The 19,083-nt window shown below is 35.2% G+C and overlaps 1 protein-coding gene across 50 annotated transcripts in view; it reads right to left on the minus strand.

Annotated features, from left to right (window-relative positions):
• The window catches only part of LOC125671809 (uncharacterized), a 71,034-nt gene that overhangs the window by 46,685 nt on the left and 5,266 nt on the right, over nt 1-19,083 (minus strand). For 36 of the 50 annotated variants that reach the window (XM_056163297.1, XM_056163329.1, XM_056163316.1 and 33 more), the window contains exons 2-7: nt 4,607-4,758; nt 2,891-2,961; nt 2,622-2,663; nt 1,464-1,562; nt 395-526; nt 214-303 (exon numbers count right to left, since the gene is read on the minus strand). In XM_056163297.1, the coding sequence (XP_056019272.1) occupies nt 214-303; nt 395-526; nt 1,464-1,562; nt 2,622-2,663; nt 2,891-2,961; nt 4,607-4,758 (586 nt within the window). The remainder of the gene's footprint in view (nt 1-213; nt 304-394; nt 527-1,463; nt 1,563-2,621; nt 2,664-2,890; nt 2,962-4,606; nt 4,759-19,083) is intronic. The other 14 variants (XM_056163340.1, XM_056163339.1, XM_056163341.1 and 11 more) reach the window with 2 other exon arrangements.

Here is a 19,083-nt window from a genome sequence, read left to right on the forward strand (position 1 = left end):
AAAAAGCAAAAAGGACCAGCAAAAGCAAAAACGTATGAAACATTTGGATAAAAGGGGTATTCACACCATGCAAGTGAACAAAGCCTTAGCAGTGTCTGCTTGCTTTTTTCCATCATGTGTATGTCAAAATTTGTAAGTAGCATTTCCTTTTTATTGAAAGAATTATGGGTAGCCAAGTCCTTCACATCTAATGTCAACCAATGAAATGTTTACCCCTGATCCTGTGCAGAGGTTTGGGTGATAAAGGGACCATTAGTTTGGACCTAAATCTAGGGCTTGATGGGACAGATCTGGATTTTTGACCTGTGTAATGACCAATGAATTAAAACACTTGAAATTAATTATCATTAAAATTTGATCTATTTTTTTAACAACCATAGGGATGGTAACATACCGATACTCGAGTTAATTGTGACGGAAGATGACATGGTTGGCCGAGTAGAGGTGGTGCTGTTGGTGGTGTTTGTCGTGGCAACCCGATTGTTGGCAAAGGACACGGGTTTGTAAGACTTGGTGGTCATCTCCCCTAAAATGTAATATGAATTCATTATTCCATTTCTTCAAAAACATCAACAATAGTCACCATGCACAAGAAACTGCAATAGCTAAGCATGAGAGAAATGATAGCAGATGTTTTTAAGAGTGATATTAACTTGAAGCCTCTGCAGTGATTAAATAACTCAGTTATTATAAGCAAATCTTTGGAGTAAACAAGTCAAAAGCTAGGCATACATTTCTTGCTTGTAAAATGCACCAGACTTCATGTTGTCATAAAAACATGTAGACATGTTGTCTATCATACCATTATTCTATCTTATGGATAACTTGAAATCTAAATATATCACTGTTGTAGGTGTAGTTGTTCGTTGCAGTCACTAGGAAAGATTATAAAGTTGTATAAAGAATACAACCCAGCCACTCATCCAGTCTGTAATTTGAACATTTTTCCTAATCCTTTTTATCACAGAAACCATGTCTCCTATTCACCACTACTAAGAATATTCCAAATCTCTTTTTGTTACAACCAAATCTTTTATCATTTTCTTCAATAACATTCTTGTAAAACGTAATTTTCTATTGTGATTATCCAATTCCGTAGATCTAATTATAGGTATGAATTTAAATACATTGTATTACTATATCAAGGCTCTATGAAAGTAACTGAAAGAAAATCAGTTGTAATTAACCTAATGAAAATGTTAATAACTGGATACAGAGGAAATTTTTGGCCCAAGTTATTTTCACCCAGACCCACTGAAAAAAAAATTTTAAATTCGCCTGAAATTGTTTTTTTTTTTTGCTACTTCAGAACAATGAGAAAATTAGAATTCTCTCAGATTTTCTTTCAAATTTTTCCACATAGGACGAGAATGAAATGGGCAAAAAATAAGATGGGACGAAAATTTCCCTATATACAGTAAACAAAAGATAACACTATTCTTCATAGCTAAGCAGACACAAACCCTTAGGGGACCAAACAGAAGAAAAAGATTTAGATGCAAGGCCATCTCCATAGCGACTAGTATCCATGGTTTTATTGGGTGATTTAGCAATCCCTCCACCTGCAAGCATCAGTAAGAGCTATGACAACTAAATGACTATTAACCTCAGTAAGAATAAAGCAAAAATTAAAATGCCCACCACCAAAATACATGCAGTTTATAACATATTATATCAGAGGTTAACTTCAAAAAGTAATCAAATATATTCAAATATAAAGAATATCACATGCAAGATCTGATTATTTAAAATACCATGGTATACAAATATTGTAATACATTGTACATGTATTAGGGTTAACCGAATAAGATAAGTCTGTCTTATAATTCATAATATTGACAACATGCAAACAATTATGTGGAAAGTCCTATTTCGGCCAAGAGAAATTACAAGGTAAAAGTACATATAATGTAAATATTGATACATGGTCATAAATTATGTACTAAGTGTATAATTTCATTCTGCAGTAACAAGGACATTCCTAAAATTCTGTTAGTTCAGTAACAGGACAATAACAGTTTCTGCACAGGGATTACGGATTAACATTTAGATTGCCATACTTCTTGTGATAAATATTCTACAGTACCTACAAAATATGCCCCCCAAAAATATAATCCATCATTATCACTTTATCTACAAAATAGGACATAAGAAATATAATCCATCATTATCACTTTATCTACAAAATATGACATAAGAAATATAATCCATCATTATCACTTTATCATATCCTTTCTGGAATCCCTGTCCAGTGTGTTTTCTTGTGTATCTTACACAATGCATCTTATCTGTTCATAATTTGACTGAGAGGTAGTATACTAAACAAAGCAATATCATAATGCACTACTCTAGCCAGAGTCACAGTACAGTCTATGCACTATAAACCCTCTGCAGAAAGCAAATACATCTGGGACCAAGGACATACTTAGAATGACTCTACAAAGCTAAGAAAATGTGGGGGTGGGAAAAGGTTCTAGTGCCACATGAGTCCATGAATAAATGAGACTATTGTTCGTGAAAGATGGCATGACTTTTAGTGTACAAGTCACTCCAAAAAGATATATCTGTAAAGGCAAAAAGCCCAGAGTTAAGAGATTAAGCCACTCATTGGTATTTCTTACATTGTGGCTCCACGATCATTCGTGGGGTGGCACGGAAAATCCCTGAAGTTACAAAAGTTGTAATTTCTCATCACCTGATTTGCTAACACCATGACAACACAAGTCGCAAGATAGAAATTAAAATATGTTTAAATATTACAGCACATCCACTCTCTGAACATTATGATGAATTAATACACTACACATCAATATAAACCTTTTCATTGTAAATTGTGATTTAAAACTGCAACAGCTACTAATAATGGCCTGCACATGAATGTCGGAAATACCTGAGATATTCTCCACAGAATGGTTGTGAAGGTCACCATTCATTTGACCATTCATGACTGCTGTTTCAGATCTGAAAGTATAGATGACACTGCTGTCATAAAGTGAAATGGTGACACATTGTGTAGCAGATGGTTATTTCAAATACATGTATCTTCTACAATCAATTTATGAATTATATGATAACTTTCTATAAAAGAAGAATTGTACCCTTTTCACGAGAAACGCAAACATTGTACTGATATAGATTAATTAAAAGGGCACTAAACAAAATAAATTAATCATGATAAATAATAACATATTGTATTCAAATCAATATATTTACATCGCCAATGTTTCTACTTTTAATATCTCTAATAATTGTAATGATAGTCACTTCCTCTTGAATGTGCTGCAGTTGTAAACAATATGTGTATGAATACAGATAAATATAGCACATCTACTTTAACAGCTGGGAATTCTGACGGAAATGAAAGTAGAATATAGATATAAGAAATAAACTTCACTTTTCAAAATACATGAGGGTATGAACTGCAACGCTTCACTTCAATTTTTCATGAAGCATGTTTGACAGCGTGAATATCTTCATATATTTTCAAAAAATAAAATTTATTTCTTAAATAGATACAAACCAAATAAGCATGTATCATATCCCAAATAAAGGCTTAAAATGTTAATGGTGCAACCCTTCACGTGATAGGAAAGGGTCAATTTTCTTATTTAGCTGTCAAGGATGTTTTCAGGCATTGATCATCCTGGTTGTGCTGCACAGAAGGCTCACAATACATTCACACTGCGTATATACCTATATATCACTACAGTGCACAGTGTCAGGAGAGAGACAAACAAGTGCACTAAGCAAGTCTTAGTACTGAACGATGGAATCGATGAACAACTGGGCTCTTCGATCAATACATCGCTGTATTTTCTGTACACAAAAACACTTACTGGATTACTTTAATGAATATATGTTTACTTTGTTTGACGTGTTATGCAGGTATGAAAACAATGGTAGTATACCATAATCCATATATTACACCATGACTTCAATTGTTTCCCCATAAAACAAATAAATTAGACAGTTAATATTCCTTTTAATTACATTATTTTTTTGGGTGGTAATTTAGCTTGTTTACTTCTGTAATATAAGTTTTATGTGAAGTTGAAATGTGATATGCATGTCACCATTTTTATCAAGAATCATAAACAATGAAACATTAAAGGTTTATTCCTGACAAAAGAGTCGTAAATTACGTAAATATTGTCTGGCCTTTTTTTATCATTTTTCTTGCTGAAGTTTTGAAAATTCAACCCCATGAAAATACAGGCAAGTAATGGTACAATATAAGTTACTATCAGAAGCTTGTGCAGACTCATTCATGTCATCAGTCACTTGGAAATCAAATTTCACAATTTTTTGAATAAATCCAAGTACAATTTACATTATCAATTGCTTGGTCAAGTCACATGTGTAATCAGTCACTTATTGATACCATCCTTACCTGTCTTCATGGTTAAAATAACTGTATACATGTCAACTATGGCTAGAATTCTTTGAAATACTACCACAAAATTAATTTAACAAACTTGTAAGTCCAACTTGAAGTAGCACTGACATATGGAACTTCAGAACCACTATGTCTTGATTTCTGAAGAAGCTCCCCATGACATTTTTATGTCAGTTTATCATATTACATGTAGTACACTATACTACTAACCTTTGGAGTACTAATGCTAGCTCTCCACTGGTGATCTTGATAAGTTGCTGGACATCGCTGTGTAACAGTCCCTCGGTTTTCTGCCCGTTCAGCGATTCGATTAAGTCCCCTACTTTGATGCCTTCTACATATGCCTTACTGTTTGGGTTGATCTGTAGACAGAAAAAGAACACTTAAAAATACATAAGATATTCACCATCATTTGTGCACAGTGAAGCAGGAATGAATTATGTTAGCAGTGGCTAGAAGTCGATTCGTGTGGGGGAGAGAAAACACATGGACAAGGGCTAGGGTCATGTTCAACCTGCCAAATGATAATTACAGTTTACATATATACATCTGGGAGAAAGGTCATAGGGCATTTTTTCTCTTATACCAATATTCTTAGATTTAGATATGTATTATGAAAATATATTTTGAAAACTTATTGTCATATCCCTTAATTATGAGTGATGCATTACAATTCATTTTTTCAGCTTTTATAAAGTACTGCTAAGCTATTTTTGACAGGGTAACATTTGTTTACTATAAGTTTCCATGGAAACGCTCCTGAATGCTAGACAGTAGAACATTGTACACAGACAATTGTTGGCAGCTGAGCGGGCATCATCATTTTTAAACAACCTCATCTTGGTGTTTCTCAAACAGGTTCGAAGTTACTCAGACTTATGGAATGTTCTGAATTTTACATCCAAGCTGTCAGGGATGAATCAAGAAATTCACTTATCAGCTGCTTTCAAAATCCACCAACAAAAATAAGAGAGCTAAATTAAAAGTTGTGCATTGATGCATATATCTGTAGGCACACCACAGAGAATGTGTGCAAAAATGAAGCTTACGTCAGAAGCCTTACTTTTTAAAGTGCAAGATTTGAGTTTCTCTGAATACAACTTGCAGTAAAAAAGAAGTGGAGCATGTGGCTTAGTGCTCTAATGGGTGACAGGCTGGCTGTCAAAGGACTGCTGGTTCAAATCCTAGTGTAGTCACTTATATCTGCATTGTCACAGTTCAAGAAACCGTAAATGGATACCAGCTAACTGATGTCCCATCTAGGGGAAGTCAATGACTCTCATTCAACTTACATGATTGTGATGGAAGCTGGAAATAAAAACCAGCCCTTTTAGCCTTCCTAGGGAAGGATTTCATTGTTTGAAGAAGAAAAAAAACAATGATAAAGTTATCTTGCATTCTCATGATGTGTTGGTGATCTGTTTTGATGTTTCCTTCTCTCTGAATCCATGGAACACCTTAATTATATACACATTACTGGACATCAGCAAGTGTCAGAGGAGCTGGTTATGAGTGTTTACAAATATTGAAGCCTTTTGTCTCACTTGCCTCAAACTCATCAACTATATAATCCTTGATATTTTGCCATTAAACTCTTTATAGAATAATGTTCAAAATGACTGCATGTCGATTCATGCTTTTCAAAGTCTTCAAATCGATAACCATTATCAGCCATAAAATAAATTCTAACCTGGAAAGAAATGTTTGTCTACATAAGTATATACAATCCTGCACCTTTAATTGCCCACACATTACGGTTTCCCAGTAAATCCCTGACCTACTGATTAAAGTGGCCTTATACTACCTGGCCATTTCATTTGTTGTTTCTAAGTTTCAAATGAAAGTCAACATTAAATAATGAAATGTGATCCTGTTGTAGTAGCTAAAAAGGGCAAGAAGTCTCAGCTATTCAGAGAAATCAAAAATTGTAAAAGCTGAATGGCCTTACAGTAGAGAATATGTTTAATTTCTCTATATATCTAACACCTGTAAGGTGTGCAAACTAAACCAATAATGACTGAAATGGGTCCTTACGACAGGATAAGAATGTTTACTGGTGTACATGTTTAACTTTACTTTGTCCAATCAAAGCACAATGTAGCTTGAATTATTTATTTAGGATATTACGATTCATGATCACACCTTAAATTGTGTACTTTGACTAAAAAGCATCTTACTATTAAAACATTTCGCAAATATGAACCAACTTTGTGCTAGGATATCGACTCCAGTGTTCGAAATTAACCATAGACCGATAGATCAAGTCTATGTCAAATGACACTGGTCTATGCCAATTGTAATTGGGATAGACCAAATTGTCTATTCCGATTTTCTAGGTTTAAAGCAATGAGAGTTATCCCAAAAGTCTACCTCTGATAAACGTTATGAGGAAAGGAGGACATTGTTATGGAAATAGAAAGTAAATATGCTTTCTAAGTACATTAGAAGTAAATGACAATGTTTCAAATTTGTGGGGTTTTTTTTTTCAATGTTGCGGTCTATGCCAATTCGATGAGGTCTATATCATCTTGTTTTGGCATAGACTCGTGGTCTATACCAAATAACCAATTTCGAACACTGCTACTAAAGTTTTTCCTGTTTGAGTTTTTTAACCCAAACTATGTATAACCATAAAACATACACATCTGATAAATGAAGCAGTATATCTAAAAAAAAAAAACTTAAATTTTGAAACATGGTATAGTAATCATCATTTCAGTATACACCTTAACTCTTTTGATTTAAAGATGTAAAAGAATATTCAATACACACATCTATCACAATCTTAAATCCCAACTGTTCAAATCAGGTACTGTGAAGGAAACAGGAGTACAAGCTTAACCCTAACCCTAACTGTGTCAAATCACAGGTACTGTGAAGGCAACACGAACACAAGCTTATGCTACATCAGAGAAATTTGATATGGATGAAAAGTGGAGAATATATACAACAATATTTTGAAATTGAAAACTTACAAATTAACTTTATTTAGTCAAACAAGAGGTACTGTGAGCAATGCTCACTAAGAATACCCCCCCCCCCCCCCCCCCCCCCCGCTTACCCCAATCTCCCAAAGGGTGTTGTTAATAGGTATAAATTACCTCTTTCCTGAGTGTAAAAATATGGTATGCCTTTGTAGAAGAAAATGGAAGATATAGTCCGAACACAAATCCATGGCATAAACCTATAATTTTGACCTTGGGATCAATTTGGTCAGGGTCATAAAGAGGTCATGAATGTACATGACACATAGTCTCATGGTGATACACCCATGTCTTATGGTATGACTATGTCAAAACCCTATAATCAATTTTGACCTTGAGGTCAAAGTTCAAGGTCATATTGAGGTCATGAAGGTACCCGACACAACGTCTCATGGTGATACACTCATGTGTCAAATATGGTATGCCTATGTCAAAGAACAAAGAAGTTATGGCCCGGACACGAATCCATTGTAAAAAAAAAAAACCTTTAATTTTGACCTTGAGGTCAAAGGTCAAATAGAGGTCATGAAGGTACTCAACACATCGTCTCATGATGATCCACCTGTGTGCCAAATATGGTATGCCTAAGTCAAAGAACAAAGAAGTTATGGCCCGGACACTAATCTGCACAGACAGACAGACGGACGGACGGACAGACGGTGTGATTCCTATATAACACCCCCCCCCCCCCCCCCCCCCCCCTGAACTTTGTTCGGGGGGGTATAAAAATGCAGTATTAGTAGAAAACAATCTGAAAAAAAAAAAATTTAAAATCCCTGCTGGACTCGATCCCGAGCTCTACAGTTCAGGAAGTCGATGTGCTAACCTACTGAGATACTCAGCTAGGCGAAAGGAATAGACAAATATAGCTGATATTTATATTTTCATCCATGTTTTGAAAGGAAGTCAGCCATTAGGACAATGTAGAGTACCTCCTTAAACCCTAACTGTGTCAAAACAGGTACTGTGAAAGCAACACGAACACAAGCTTAAACCCTGTGTCAAAATAGGTACTGTAAAGGAAACATGGGTACGAGCTTAAATCCTAACTGTGTCAGAACAGGTAATGTAAAGGCAACACAAGTACAAGCCTAAACCATAACTGTGTCAAAACAGGTAATGTAAAGGCAACACAAATGCAAGCTTAAACCCTAACTGTGTCAAAACAGGTACTGTAAATAAACATGGGTACGAGCTTAAATCCTGTGTCAAAACAGGTACTGTAAAGGGAACATGGGTACGAGCTTAAATCCTAACTGTCTCAAAACAGGTATTGTAAAGGGAACACAAGTACAAGCTTAAACCCAAAGGTGAGTGTCAAAATAGACTAACTTTACAGGGAAGTTGGGTACAAGATTAAACCCTAACTGTGTCAAAACAGGTACTGTAAAGGGAAAATGGATATACAAACTTAAATCCAACTGTGAATGTCAAAACAGGTGCTATCAGAGGACCACTGATACAAGCTTAAATCCAAACTGTAAATGTAAAATCAAGTACTCAAACAGTAACACTGGTACAAGTTTAAACTGTGAGTGTCAAAACAGGTGCTCTAATGGGAACACTGGTACAAGCTTAAATCCTAAAAGCCCTTTCACACATTGACGAATCTGGAGACAGTGGATGCCAGATCCAAAATTCTAGTTATCCGGGGTGATCTGGCATCTTTGGTTTCTGTGATGTTGCAGTGTCTGTGTCAACAGTCTTACCATGGTGCAGACACGTAAAATGTCGGTAGTTATCAATACATCCTCGAGAAATCCTGGTCGGTGCCGGCGTGATCACAGAGCATACAGAAGATCCGGTTTCTGTCAGTTCTTCCACAGAGATACGAGAATGTCCATGGATTATCACAGTCTTTCTCCCCTGTGTTTATTGTGACTGTCCGTGTAGTTTCCAGGAACAATCTGTAAACATCCATGTTCTTCAGCAGAAAAGTTTCGTACACGGAGGACCCCGGACTTTACACAGATACTTCGGTGGCTACACGGACTTCTCGGTTGATACACAGAGGTACACGGAACCTACACGGATCATTATGGAGGATTTTCTTCAGGGACAATCGGGAGGGGGGGGATAAACATGTTTAATTTTTCCCCCAGATTGGTTTCATCAAGCCGTATGGTCCCGGATGATGCTGGATGCAGTATATGATTTGTACACAGTAATGATGGATTGTCAAGGACCATCACAGATTGACGATTCAGGATGATCCGGCATCTCATCCGTGGATGTGTGAAATGGGCTTAACTGTAAAATCAAGTACTCTAATGGGAACATAGGTACAAATTTAAATCCCAACCAGGAGTGTCAAAACAGGTACTATCAGATGAACACTGGTACCAGCTTAAATCCCAACTGTGAGTGTCAAAACTGGTGTTCTAATGGGAACATTGGCACCAGCTTAAATCCCAACTGTGAGTGTCAAAACTAGTGCTCTAATGGGAATATAGATACAAATGTAAAATCAAGTACTCTGATGGGAACACTGGTACAAGTTTAAATCCAAACTGTGAATGCAAAATCAGGTACTCTAAAAAGCACAAATCCTACCAATTAGTGTTACAACAGGTGCTCTTATGTCCTGAATCTGACTGTTAACTGTGACTGTCAAAAAAGGTACTATAAAAGAATACAGACCTAGTAATATTGGTACAAAAAAACAGGAAATATATCTGCGACTAATGAACTGCATCTAATCCATGAAATTCAGAAACAATAACTTAATTTAAAAGGTTACCATAACTTTGATTGTTTTCAACTAGGGGTAAATAAAAATAAAATAAATGTTTGTTTGGTATATACATGTACATACATACAAACATACATACATTAATACAAAGGATAAAGCTCAAAAGTTTATTTCCAATGGGGTCCTTTGATACACTGATGTTTGTGCTAGGGGGTCATTTTAGTAGGAGGAAACCCACGTGTCCGAGTGGACAACCGCCATACTCTTTCATATACAACCACTGCCGATCACGGGGATCAAACTCGAGTCACAGAGGTGAGAAGTGAGAGCGCTACCCGGACACCCTCTGCGCTACCCAGACACTCACCCGGGTACATATGAGATGATGCCTGAAGAAATCTAGATATTTGGTTCCTTACATTTTCTTTCCATTCACAGCAAGTGTAAAAGATAAGACAAGATTGGCATATTGGTTAACATATTCATTAGAAATGGAAACTTAAGGTTTAATATTGACAAAATACCTAGTGTGAGTAAAAATCCTATCTTAATTAAATTAAAAATCGCTAAAACGCATCAAAGATGCATATGGCTGAGTTTCAGTTTGGAAAATTATTCACGAAGTAAAAACATGCACGTATTTAATATAGTTTATAAGTATGAAGCTTTGAATGGCTGCAATAGGTATTTAGTGTGATAATGACCTTGATCTTTGGATTTCAAAAGCAACATGAATCTTGAAAGTCATCAGGATTTGAAGTCTGATAAACATGCACCAGCAAGTACATGTATAAAAGTTAGAGGCAAGCTCAAATCTACAGTATATAGTGAAAAAGAGACCTTGACCTTTAGACCTCAAAATATATAGGAACCTTCCTCTTTTGGATGTGATCAAAATATGCAAGTCTGACAAAGACGCACCAAATAGTATGAAAGTTAGAGACCGGACAAGCTAATTGTGGATGCTGCCCGCCCGACTTGACGCCCATCCTTCGCCAATTTAAAAGCCGAGTTTTACTACGCAACTCGGCTAATACATCTTCATGTAAATATACACTACCTAAAACAAAGTAAAGGAAAAAAGCTACCATATGTTGACATTTAAATAGTATATAGCAGTAACTGTGGATTATTGAATATTACTCCCATCACCAATTCAAACCTAAACTGTTTGCATCAACCTACACTCCCTCCCCCCCCCCCCCTCCTCTTTTCTCACACTATCAATCTTGCACACCATTCAATATTTAGTCTGTCTTCAAACTAAACCTACTGACAAGACATGTTTGATTTCAGACAACAATTATCAGAAGTTTGGGCTTTTCCCCCATTGGATTCACCTGTCTGAAGGGGAGAGGCAATAATCAATGTGGTTTAAGTGTGACAACTAACATGAAGTACAAGACGGTTTGCTTGATAATAAGAATGTTGGAATGTACAATATCGCTCTCTTCCTGCACTTTGTGCCGTCTGCTCCTGCCTGGGAACCATGGAGAGATGGAGACAATGCTTAGAAACCAAGCAGTGCACATAGGTGTTTCATACTCTTCAAATTTATTGGGTAGAAATAAAATCTCAATTTCTCTCTTCAAAAAATATTCATGTCCAAAAGATTTCAAAACTCATTTATTTTCTGAAAGGATAATTAAACTGACAGAGTCTGGGTTTCACCTAATAACACAAATCAATTCTCAGCAAAGATTTACCATTGGAATGTACTATAAAAGAAAATATGTCTGTCAATGAGTACAAGACTGCTACAGGTGCTCTTACAAAAAAGAAAAAAAAACATTTTTTTTTTTTACACATCTTTATATGTATACCTTAAAATTTGCATACTCTTGAGTATATTTAGCTCAGTGCTCCAATTCAATTTTGACATCTCAAATGACTCACAGAAAAACGTAATCTGGAATACAGATCTTTTTATGCTTGAAATATCTAAGATATTTGAAAAAAGATAATTTTTATATCAAATATTAAAACCAGATGCTATGCCAAATGACAACATCAAAGATTTCCAATAAAATTCAAAAAGGCATTCATAAAAGAAAGTTTCCTGATTTCCTTCATACTTCAAAGAATATGTGTCTCTGTATCAAAAGCTGTCATCATCAATCAGCATCTTGGAGCAAGAAGAGCATCTTTTTGCAGGTGGAGAAACATTTTTTTGCTTACATTACAACAAACAAGAGTTTATCTGATCAACCCTTGAGTCTGAATTTGACACGTTATTCTCTGACAGGTGTATGGGGGGTGTAATCATGGCCATAATGACTTCCTGTTTGTGAGAGATGGTATAAAACAAGGAAGAACCCAGAGCTATAGGGTCTACATCTAAACTGGCAAGGGAGATAACCTCATACTGTCAAAATCTATGTCATAAAGACAACAGTCTATATATATCAAAAAAATAATTGCCTTATCCACTCTGAGGGCAATAAAAATACCACTTTATAATGAAATGCCCTCATTGGCCATAAATTGTGAAGTACTACTAGATAATCTCTCTTCAGTGATTTTCAGAGGGCAAAATTTTAACTCTTTATCACAGTATCAAGAGTCTCTTCATCAATGGAAGACTCCTCAAACTTACTTCAGAAGCCATCAACCAACAAGTAAATTAATGACGAAGACCAGAATTTTCTCTGTGAAATCATCTTTCAGTTTGAGATAGAAGAAATCTCTCTCTCTCTCTCTCTCTCTCTCTCTCTCTCTCCACTGAATAATTTATCATACTTAACATGAGAGCAAAATAAAATATAATTTATTTACATTCCAGAAATCCTGATCCTAATTAGTTAGTATACACCATTCTTCAATCAATACATAATGTAGAAAGCATACTTCAGAAGTTTCTATCCTGTTATTATCAGATGGTCCTCCAGGATTTCATACCGACATTGTCAGATGGTCCTCCAGGATTTCATACTGACATTGTCAGATGGTCCTCCAGGATTTCATACCGACATTGTCAGATGGTCCTCCAGGATTTCATACTGACATTGTCAGATGGTCCTCCAGGATTTCATACCGACATTGTCAGATGGTCCTCCAGGATTTCATACCGACATTGTCAGATGATCCTTGACATTGTCAGATGGTCCTCCAGGATTTCATACTGACATTGTCAGATGGTCCTCCAGGATTTCATACCGACATTGTCAGATGGTCCTCCAGGATTTCATACCGACATTGTCAGATGGTCCTCCAGGATTTCATACTGACATTGTCAAATGGTCCTCCAGGATTTCATACCGACATTGTCAGATGATCCTTGACATTGTCAGATGGTCCTCCAGGATTTCATACTGACATTGTCAGATGATCCTTGACATTGTCAGATGGTCCTCCAGGATTTCATACTGACATTGTCAGATGATCCTTGACATTGTCAGATGGTCCTCCAGGATTTCATACTGACATTGTCAGATGGTCCTCCAGGATTTCATACTGACATTGTCAGATGATCCTTGACATTGTCAGATGGTCCTCCAGGATTTCATACTGACATTGTCAGATGGCCCTCCAGGATTTCATACTGACATTGTCAGATGGTCCTTAGATTTAATATTGTTAATTTCAGATGGTCTGTGTATTCAAAATATTCAGACATGTGGTCATTTCTCTGAAAAGTTATCGATTAAATTACAGTACTTTGAAATCTCATGATTACCATTACAATTGAATTACTTCTCTTTTGGATAGTAATTCATTAAAATACAATAACTTTTTCCTTGGGTAATCCTGATTACATGAATACTTTATCAGTTTATCTTTTGAGGTGGTACTTTCCTAACACTCTTCAACAATATCACTAATAATATAGTTACTGTAATGATAAAGTTTTATAAGACTCTTGGTATTAAATTAAACACATGTACATAGGAAACAAAAATATGTAACCCACATTAGAATGGCTTGATGTTCAACATTACCTACACTAAGTAAAATATTTATAAACAATTAAAAAAAATTTAAAAATAGTCAAAGATAAGTTACCAAAGCACTCTTGAGACCAGCCAACAATAGCCCTTGCATTCCTAAGAATGTACTTAAGTCATAATTCCTTTGTCCAGAACGACCAATCAATAATCTATATATTGATTGATTGTTTTTTATAACAAGAGAGGTCATCAGGGAATTAAAAAGAATTGTAAAACAAAATATGCAGGACATTGAACTGGAAGAATTTAAAGTGATAAGATGTTGATTTAAAGAATCATTCTTCACAGATCCCCATTCTGACTGCCAAACATATTGTCTGTCTCCATGTTTATCAGTAGAGTAACTGGTGCAATGTTCACCCTTCCTAAATCTACATACATGCAAGTGTTTATAAGATCATGGCAGTGTTTAAAAACCAAGGTGGAGTTCATATATACCTGTGTAATCCACAATTTTCCCTTTGCATAATAAAACTAGCAAAACGATTCATCTTGCATAATAATTTAATTCTAGGAACTCTCCAAGGTTCTCCTTTGGAACAATCCTCTTAGAGGTTCAGACCGACCTTTGCACTGTAACACAGTGGGGAGCTAGCTGAATCATGTGAATCCACCAGGAAACTTTTAAGGAATCTTGTCTGCTTAGTTTCACACACTGTCTGTCAAATTTTGATATCTATTAACATGTGACACTTTGAAAGCTTTCAGCATAATAGCTAACTTGTCTTGCTATATGCAAATAATTAACATTAATTCCAATTAATGAACAGTATCAGTATCATTTATTTATCACTGATTCATATAAGTTTAAGTCCTTTGGAGAATAGCACTCACAATTTTATGAATTGATAATAAAAAGTGATTTCACCAAATCAAGCATGTGTGCAATATTAGGAACCTACAGTAACAGGTATCATGCACAGCCATCAAACATTTTTTTGCATTGTGCAATTTTAAAGACAGGTATGCATGCCTACTATAACATTAAATATGACTCAAATCATGATTAAAACTTACTTTCTCAATCTAAAATTCCAAAAGTGAAAAACCGACACACAAAACACCTTTAAATCCCACGTGAAAAACGATCAGCAAAACAGAATTCCAATGACAATTCTAGTTGATATGAACTGGATCTGATTTCTAATCACTTTCTTTTTTGTTCAGATCAGCACACAATGTTACTTATTATGGTTAGTCCCTCTTTTTACATTGTATCAGATGAGAAATCAGATATCACTCCTATATTAACCTAACAGAATAATTCCACGATCCAAATAGATTTACCTGCTCAATTCCAGTATAACGAAGCAAAAATAAATCTAAAGTCGGTATTGTGCACAGTAAATCTCTTTCAATACATCAATAAGGAATATGCAAGACATTTAACTTTGTCAAACAATGACTCATGATTGTAAAACTGCATGTCACAGGTTTCTAGGATGTGCTGTTTGGATGTCTAATTATATCACATCCATGTTCTACAGTAATACGTTTAAATATGAAGCTTTTAGGCTTACAAGAAGACAAGATGGGGCAGAGAGGTGAGCATATTTGCACACAATAGACATTATGATCTGCAAGAAAAACAGATAATTAGATAAAGCCCAAATCAAAAGACCTCTTCACAAATTGTCTTTGATCAGAACTTAAAACATGGTTTAGTTATAATTGCCTTCTTGTGAGTTAAGGAAGCTTGTATTTGTTTTAATGCTATTGCAAAAATCAATCTACAAGAGCATTCAGTTATATTTCCAAAGTTAAAAACACATAGATCAGCTCTGAAATCAGACACACTTTTTTGTATCATTTTTCAAAATCTTGATTTCTAAATCTTGCAAATCAAAATTCACTTTTTAATCTTCACAATTTCAGACTGTGTGGAAAAATGCATTTTCTTATCTGGGTGGTTCCAGAAAGGCGCTACGTGCAGCCACACAACGATGCAAACACAGACTTAACAAAAAATACTTAGATAGCTTAAATTAGACCAAATTTTCAGACCAATGACACAGTATAGAGGCATTTCAACTGCATCCCCCCTCTCCCCCAAAACTATCTTGCATTGAATCAAACCATTCATTTTTTAAGATAACCAATCTCTCTGGAAATTTGAAAATGAAGATAGATGGATTTCCCCATATCATTTGTTTGTTCAGTAGAGGGCATTTACCAATTGGGTCAATCTCCAGGCTACATCAATTAAACACTTTTGTATTAATTTTCTCTTCAACATCTCTTCAAGTTCAGATTCAATTTAGCAGCACATGCTCTGAAATCTACTTCTTGATTATTTTGCCATTTCTGAAATTCTTTGATAATCATGCCAGAATGCTTTCCTGAGGTAAATCCTGGTAGAGGTTTATGCACTAGGGTTATCCAGGTGGGACTAGATTTCCATCCATCAAGATTAATTTCATGTGCAAAAAGTATTTTTGGGATGATGTGTGGTTCTGGTGGCTGAGAGTATACATTATTTGCTTTATGTTAAAGTGCTTTACACCTGCCAGCTGCAGAAAATTCAGATTTGTGCAGTGGTAGGATCATTATTCAAGGAAGAAAGTTCAAATCCATCTGGAGACTCTCTACATATGACTGGTGAATAACCCCACCACTAACTCAGCACACTCATTAGACTTACGTAATGTTAGAACTTTGCTAAATGTGGTGGTAAACACAGACAAATATTCAACAAAACATCGGTGAAACTGCACCAATCAGAAATTCAATGCTTGTATTAGAGATACATATATAGTGCATACTAATTAAGATTTTTTTTTATTTTAGAATTAAAATGGCAAAGTATCTATGATCATGGCATTACATAATAATTATTCAATATTTAATTTCATCCAAGATGAAAGAAATATGGGTCAAAATTTTAAGTTAATTCTTGACTAAAAACTCTCGGACATCGATCTTCTGTCAGCCTTATTTGTATAATGTATGTATTGCACGTGCGTAACTTCACATGTGGTCAGAAAGAAAACAATAGCATATAGGTGAGTTTTGACACTGATTTCATCTTTCATATATATACATACGAATATCAAAGGACCTATCAGACTAAATGCATTGTGCTAGATCAGGTATAAAACACTAAAAAGTAGTAATGAATATGCACAGATCTAAGAATTGGTGGGCAAATAGCACATTGTATGCTAATAAGAAAGTCATGTGGTCAATACTCCGCTCATTTCGGAAACAAACGTTTCGTGTAAAAAACATTGGACATATTTTGAAGCTATTTAATATATTATATCTCTATACAACTATATATTTCACAGAGTTTTTTATTTTGTCTTATTTATAGAAGTATCAATATCCTTATATAAATTTAACATAAAAAATGAAACATATTAACCTTAAAAGTAAGACAAACAAAGGAGCCAAGGCTATATATTCAAACACACTAATATAATATGATAATTAATTTATGATAAAGACAAGGACATAAAGGTCAAATCAGACCCCTTTAACTACCAGACAGATAGATGACTTTTTCAGTAGTGCTCCAACAAAAACATCAAAACTTCACAGATAAACTCAAATCAAGCAACAACAAAAAAAATCCTCCCACTAACCTTGACAATACCAATTCATTCTCAGACCTTGATATTCTAGTGAATTCTCTATACAGCTGATGTAAACAATTAATTAGTGCAGGGGATCTATCATACACTGCACAAACATGTGTTTTCTGTTTTAGCATTTTGACCCTCCTTGGTTTAACAAGTACATTTTGTATGAAGGGAGAAACCACTTTTGACTTTACAGCTTACAATCAAAAGCTGTGAAAATCTTATTGCTTGACCTGCTAAAGACCACCTAATCTTCTTACTGCCCATCCATAAAACATGCATCCTCCATTATCTTAGAATCTATCTGTACAAAGTGACCATTAAGGCTCCATTCATATACATTAACCGTTTTAATAACACACATGTTCTAAAACAATGGCTCATGGGTTTTCAGCAAGAACATTTTGAACATCTTTATCCAAGATGCCTCTCTTATGATTTCAATACCCTTTGAATGCTTTTTGGTAAGACCAATTATTATAACATGCTGACAGTGATTTTATGAGATAATAATAATACCACATTTATATAGCACCCTTTTCATACACTATGTACGCTCAAAGGTGCTAAATTGCATATTTATGTCCCGGAATATGAATTGATTTCTACAATAACCTTGACACTAGAGTTTAAATAATCAATTGTAAATCATCAAGATTTCAAGCAAGTTATACTTAATAATCTTCTTGGTTTATATATAGAATACATTCTGGACAGCAGATAGTTTGATTTTGGTATAGAATACATTCTGAACAGGTGGTTTGATTTGTTCCCTGGGCGTTGATAGTTTAGGTATTGAATACATTCTGGAACAGATGGTTTGAAATGTTCCCGGGGGTGGGGGCGTCAATAGTTTAGGTATTGAATACATTCTGGGACAGATGGTTTGAAATGTTCCCGGGGGTGGGGGCGTTGATAGTTTAGGTATTGAATACGTTCTGGGATAGATGGTTTGAAATGTTCCCGGGGGGTGGGGGCGTTGATAGTTTAGGTATTGAATACATTCTGGGACAGGTGGTTAAATATGTTCCCTAGGTGTTGTTGGTTTAGGTATCATTCTCACAGGTGCTTGAGGACAGGAAACAGAACCTAACACCACCCCACCCCCATTACCACAACTCCGAGAATGTTAACCCCTGCGGGCCTCTTGTGACTTTTTTGGTCAATCACTCCTTTGACATATTTCTGGTCCATCTCCTATGCCATAACTCCGAAAATTACACTTAAACAAACATTTCATTTAAATAAAAAAAACACAGACTAGCACAAACTCTCTCTGTTTATACTATGTCAAAATTGGTATGTATATATATATTATGTACATGTCAAGAAAACTTTCCTCGGCCAAAGCAAGAGGATTATTTGAACAAAACTAAGTCAATAGATAAAACTGATATGATTTCAGAATATATTTCTGATAATCTGTATCATGCATGTGCATCAGATATATTACTGAGTGCTATCCTGCAGAGAACTGCTGGTT

This window comes from Ostrea edulis, chromosome 4, assembly GCF_947568905.1.
Source record: "Ostrea edulis chromosome 4, xbOstEdul1.1, whole genome shotgun sequence".
Classification (NCBI taxonomy): domain Eukaryota; kingdom Metazoa; phylum Mollusca; class Bivalvia; order Ostreida; family Ostreidae; genus Ostrea; species Ostrea edulis.